General features: G+C 46.8%; 1 protein-coding gene across 1 annotated transcript in view; it reads right to left on the minus strand.

Annotated features, from left to right (window-relative positions):
• Window positions 1-170: 170 nt before the first annotated feature.
• The window catches only part of LOC117120294 (zinc finger protein PLAG1-like), a 6,128-nt gene continuing 255 nt past the window's right edge, over window positions 171-6,043 (minus strand). Inside the window, exon 2 of the mRNA XM_033265309.1 lies at window positions 171-904. Within this exon, the coding sequence (XP_033121200.1) occupies window positions 233-892 (660 nt within the window). The 5' untranslated portion in view covers window positions 893-904 and the 3' untranslated portion in view covers window positions 171-232. The remainder of the gene's footprint in view (window positions 905-6,043) is intronic.

Consider the following 6,043-nt stretch of genomic DNA (forward strand, 5'->3'; position numbering starts at 1 on the left):
GCCCCCTCCTCAGATGTATCGGTCCCTTCGATACGCAAGAAACTCATTTATTTTAAACAAACAAGAACAAATTAACTAAGATAAAGAAGTAATCATAATGTCCAATTATTATTATAAGTTATCATATATGATTACTGAATCATCATTATAAACTTTACAACAAATCACAACATAATTATTGAAATAAAATTGCCATTTAGATTAAGTTTAACAAAAGATTAGGTCTTTAGAACTATAAGACGGTATATTCTCTTGTTGTCACCACTTCCCGAACTTTCTTTCCGTGACGGTATTCCGTTTCGCAGACAATCTCCTTCACGGTTTTCACTCTTCCCTGCAACAAAGCTTCTAAATCCACTAAGGTCCTCTTAGTCTGGAATCGGGGCGGCGACCCTGGCACACCCTCACTGGCAGTTTCCGAATCACTGCTCATATTTGCACCTAACAGTCGGAGAAGATTACTAGGTTTTCCCTTTGGTAAAATAGCCGGAGGCATCTCCTTACTTGGAATCTCCTCTTGAACGGGACTGAAAGCTGACCCAGGCGTTAAACTTAACACATCGCCTGCTGGTTCCACCATCTTTGGTGCTGGCACCACCACTTCAGGCACTGGTATTTCTACCTTTGGCAGTGGTACTTCAAGCTTTGGTACTGGTATTTTAACCTTTGGTACTGGTGGTTCAACAGACCGTCTTCCCACACTTCTTCCCCGTCGGTGGAACCTGTCATAGTGCCGTCTCCTTGCATCTAGATTGCTGAATCTTCCTGGACAGTATCGGCACTTGAAATCTTCACGAGAGGCATGTGTTCTGTCTCGATGTCGTCCCAGACTTCTGGAATCTTCAAACCTCGAAGAACACTCTTCGCACCTGTATGAACGTTCTCCTCTCATCTCAACTGTGGCCTAATTAATAAAAAGAAAGAAGCAAAATAATAAACAAAAACATGATCCTGTGGAGTCCCACATTTTTCACCCCCGTGCAAAAATATTTCCCTTGTACTATTCGTCGTAGCGAGCGAGCCTTCTTCGTGCCCTCGGGAACCTCATAGGACGACTATGCTCTATTCCAGTAACTGTCGGTGGTGTTACGACATCCGCTGATTCCTTGTTGATTTCGGGTGGACTTCCACTATCTTGTAGTTCTGCTACTTCTTCTTGGCCACCGCTTAATTCGTCTAGGCTTTGTGGACCCAGTAGTTTGTCAACTGACTCTTGACTACTGCCTGCCGACTCGTTAAGTTCAGTTGGTGTCGTTTCGACCATCTCGATTGGGGTTTGTATATCCGGCCTCTCGTCTCTGGCTTCAGCTTCACTTGCTGCGCCCCAGTATGGCAAAGGCTTTCCCTCATAGACTTTCAGTCGATCGATATGAACCACCTTGCACTTCTTCCTTGGGCCTTCCTGGATCCTGAACGTTACCTCTGATAATTTCTTTACCACCGCATATGGCCCTTGCCAGCGACATTGTAATTTTGGAGACTTGCCTATTGTTTTGGCCGAATTGTACAGCCACACGAACTGCCCTTCTGCTAGTTCCTGTCTGCTCGCTTTCTGGTCATATGTCCTCTTTTGTCGTCGTGCACTAAGCTTCAATACGTGTCGCGTCCGTTCATGAGCTGCACGAATTCTGGTCCAAAGTTGCTCAACGTAGTCGGTCTTCACTTCGATATCCGGCACTCCAGTAGTGGGTAGCATTAGATCAAGAGGGAGGGCTACTTCTCTCCCTAGCACCATCATATTGGGTGTTTCCCCTGTCGATTCTTGTGGTGTGCATCTATATGCGAAGGTTGCACATGGCACATGTTCATCCCAATCTCTTTGATTACGATGTGGATCTAGCATGGTTGCCAACATGTTTACAAGGGTACGGTTGAACCGCTCAACCATGCCATCAGACTTCGGGTTGTAAGGTGTCGTCCGTGTCTTATCTACCCCTACAATTTTGCACAATTCTGCAATAAGGTCCGACTCGATGTTTCTCCCCTGATCAGTGTGTAACTGTCGTGGGACACCATACCTCAGCACGAAGTTCTCCACAAAACAACGGGCAACAGTTTCGGCCCTCTCATTTGGTATTGGGTAGGCCTCCATCCATTTGGAGAAATAATCGCCAACAACGAGTATGTACTTATTGCCTCTATCAGACTCAGGAAAAGGACCTGTAATATCCATCGCCACCCTCTCTATCGGACTGCCAACAGCCTGCTGCTGAAGTGGTGCCCTCTTTTTCTTGGGTGGTGATTTCCTTCGGGCGCAAGCATCACACTGCCGAATCCACGTTCGAATCCAACTGCGCATCTCCGGCCAGAATTAACTTTGAGTTACCCTAGCTGTAGTCTTTGCAACTCCCAGATGTCCGCTGGTTTTTCCCCCATGAAGTTCTTCTAGAGCTGCCGCTCTCATCTCTACTGGAAGGACCAGTTTCCAACTAATATTATGTCCGTCATCTGATTCCCACCTACGATACAAAACTCCATCCCGCACCTCCAATAAGTTCCAAATCTGCCAGTACACTTTGTCCGTTAGGGTAGGCCAAGACTGGTGACCTTGTTAATCGAACCTTTAGTTCCACAAAAGCTTCCTCACAGTCAGTATCCCATGAGAATCTTCTGGCTTTCTCAGTTAGTTTATACAGTGGTGCTGCTGTTGCGGCAAAACCCTTGATGAAACGTCTATAGTACGAGGCTAATCCTAAGAAACTGCGTACTTCTCTGACCGAGGTCGGTGTAGGCCATTCCTTTATGGCTTCAATTTTAGCCGGGTCAGTCATTACTCCGGCATGCGAAACTCGATGCCCTAGATACAAGACTTCCTGTTTGAACAGGGTGCACTTATTTGGTTTCAATTTTAGGCCTGCTCCTCGTAATCGAACAAAGACTTTCCTAAGGCGGTTGATCTCCTCCTCTACAGTTTTCCCATACACGATTATATCATCTAAATACACCAGTAGTATATCCCATTACAATCCAGATAGAACGTGTTCCATAAGTCTCTCAAATGTTGATGGAGCATTACACAGCCCAAACGGCATTACCTTCCAGGAATACAGGCCCCCACGCACTACAAATGCTGATTTATCTTTCGCCTCGGCATCTAATTCAACTTGCCAATATCCTGAGGCGAGGTCCAAGGTGGAAAACCACCTGGCTCCTGAAAGTGCGTCAAGTGAGTCGTTTATCTTAGGTATGGGGTAGGCATCTTTTATGGTAACTGAATTCAAACGCCTGTAATCCACGCAAAAGCGCTTCGTCCCGTCCTTTTTCGTGACCAAGACAACATTTGATGCCCATGGGCTCTCCGAATGCTCAATCAGGCCTCTGTATAACAGGTCCTGCACTTGCTGGTTTATCTGTTCACTGGCCTCCATCGTCTGGCGCCGGGGTTGTTCCTTAATTGGTTGTGCCGTTCCCACATTTATGTGGTGTTTTACTTCGCCAGTTCTCTCTAAGTCGTAATCTCCTCTAGAAAACACATCTTGAAATTCAGCCAAAAGTGATGCAACTTGTTCGTGGTAATTTCCGTCAATGGATGCCACGCTCCGCCGCAACAGATCACTAAGGTGCTCGGGTACTCGTCCGCTGCTAACAGGCGGCTCCTTCCCTCTATGTGTCGATTCGATTTGGTCTTTTAATATTGGTGTTAGCTTGCCAACTGTGGTTCCCTCTCGAAGGACTCGTCGTTCTTTACCGGGGTTAAAAACGCGTAACGGCAGTTGTCCGTCTTCAACCTTCACTACTGTCCTTGCTAGAATTAGGCCATTCTTAGCCAGCTCCTCTTCTTGGTTAGGTTCCACTATTCCTATTACCGGGCAGCTCGTCAACATTCGGGCGAATCCGGTAAGTATGTGTTCATGACCTGGTAAGATCACAGTTGTATCTTCTATAATCACGTTCGAATTGAACTTGGTACCTTCGGGTCCAGTTAAGCTAATTGATTCCCTTCCAATTTTCATCTGGAGTTTCCCCAGGTCCAATAACGTCCACTTGATGTGAGAACATCCATCCCTAGTAATCCAGCCACTTTTAAATTTGCAAAGATTACTCGAACCGATGGAAATGTCTGACCAATCTGTAGTCCTACGTAGGCACATCCTATGGTCTCTAGTGAGGTCCCATCTGCTTGTTGAAGGTTCCTCTTTGCTCTCTGAATTTCTGGACGTTTTTCTTTGGGTAATTGGTAATATAAATTAGAGGACAAGACTGTGTCGGAGGTTCCTGTGTCGACTAGTAGGTTAGCCTTAATTCCATTAACTTTAGTTGGTACATACAATCCTTCTCTTGGGCTGTATTGTGAGTATGTCCTTTTTTTCTCTTGCTGATTTATTGTGTCGTTGAAGGGGTTCTTCCGCTTCCTTGAGTATTTGATGGGTCCTCGGTTCGTTCCAGCCTTCTCCCGACCCCTGGAGTCGGCTGCACGTCGTTTCCCGATTGACGTGTGTAATTTTTCGGGCAGCGTCGAGCAATGTGTCCCTCCAGTCTGCAGTTATAACACACCAGTCTTCTCCTCTGTTGCCACATTTTCCCGTCCTGCCCAGCTGGGGTTTCGGGTACTGACGTCGCCTGTTTTGAACGCAGGTTTCCCTCTATACGTCTCATCCAATCCGCTATTTTTTTCTCAAACGCCACCTGCCTTGAATCTTCCTCCGGTATAAGCGGTCTAACATACTTCATAGGCTGTCTAGGGGGCCTTTCATCCTCCAATTTTAAGAAACTCTCTGTGGATAATGCTGCACGTATGGCTTCGTCTAGAGTGGAAGGTTCCGCTCGAAAGATCCCTTCTCTTATTTCCGGTCTTCCTACTGCCTCCATATAGTGCCCCTTCGCTAAGCGTTCCACTCCGGCCTCGTCAAATTCGGGATATGCCAGGTATGCCAACTCTCGAACAGCTTGTCCTAGCTCTTGAAGGCTCTCCTTTGGTCCTTGCCTCCTTAATCGTAATGACATTGGGTGGTTTTCTGCTTTCCGTCCGGGTCCAAATCGTTGCTCCAAAGCATCAAGTAATTCTGTGTAAGTGCTTTCCCGTCCTTGGCTAGTCCCCAGAACTTTCAGTGCCTGCCCCTTCAGGCTTGCCTTCAAAAATGCTCCTGCCTGCTTGTCAGACGATGCATTCGCTGCTTTACATGCTTCAAAATGTTGGGCGTAGTCCCTCCATGGCGTCTTCCCCTCGTACCTATCTGGAGTAATTATCGGTTTTCGAAAATCGCTGCCAAATCTCTGAGAAAACGCTTCCTCGCCAACTACCCTTGGCTCCCTAGTTAAGGGCCATGGCAATGAGGATGATGTTGGGGGTTCCGTCTGTGTCGTCCCTCTCTTTTCAGTCGACTGGGCCATTGGTGGTCCAACCGAAGGTAGGCTTGAAGCTCCTGCTTCCTCATATTCCACTGTTTTCTTGGGGTAGGTTCGGCTAACAGCGGGAATTGGCCTAGCGTCTGTAGGCCCAGTCCTGCTAATTCCTATAGGCCTAATCCACGGCGTTGAGTTATATCCAACAGGTGGTCCTGTCGAGAATGAATAACGTGCTTCCGTTCCCGTCGTTCCCTTCAGGTGGTCAGTGTTATCAATCGGCCCATCGTCTGGCCTGTTCCTCATCCATGGTGTTGAATTATATTCGGCACTTGTTGCTAATGGATTCATGTCACATTGGCCTGGTAGGCCTTCCATATTTGTCTCTCTCATCTCCATGCCTGAAAATTTTATCTCGCCCTCCAGCCGCTGTATCTCCTGCCTCAAACAGTCCAATGAATTTTCCATTCCTGGCCATGATTCCCTAGAGAAATCCATGCGTGTAGGCAAAATGATAAATATTCCTTGTGAGGGTAATCACTCACTTAAATTCGTCAGAATTCCTCTAATAATCCCTTTTTGAGGGTGCGCTCGCAAAATTCGTCTGTGTCCTTGCGAGGGTAGTTCACTCGCAATCCTAGGCCCGATAATAATGGTTATTCCTTGTGAGGGTAGTCACTCACCAAATCCTTCAAAATCCATCCAGGCCTAAGGCCTAATAATAATCCTTGCGAGGGTAGTTCACTCGCAAATATTCAAT

The sequence above is a fragment of the Anneissia japonica genome, unplaced genomic scaffold (genome assembly GCF_011630105.1).
Source record: "Anneissia japonica isolate Jap-2015-1 unplaced genomic scaffold, ASM1163010v1 scaffold284947_len354889_cov159, whole genome shotgun sequence".
Classification (NCBI taxonomy): Eukaryota; Metazoa; Echinodermata; class Crinoidea; order Comatulida; family Comatulidae; genus Anneissia; species Anneissia japonica.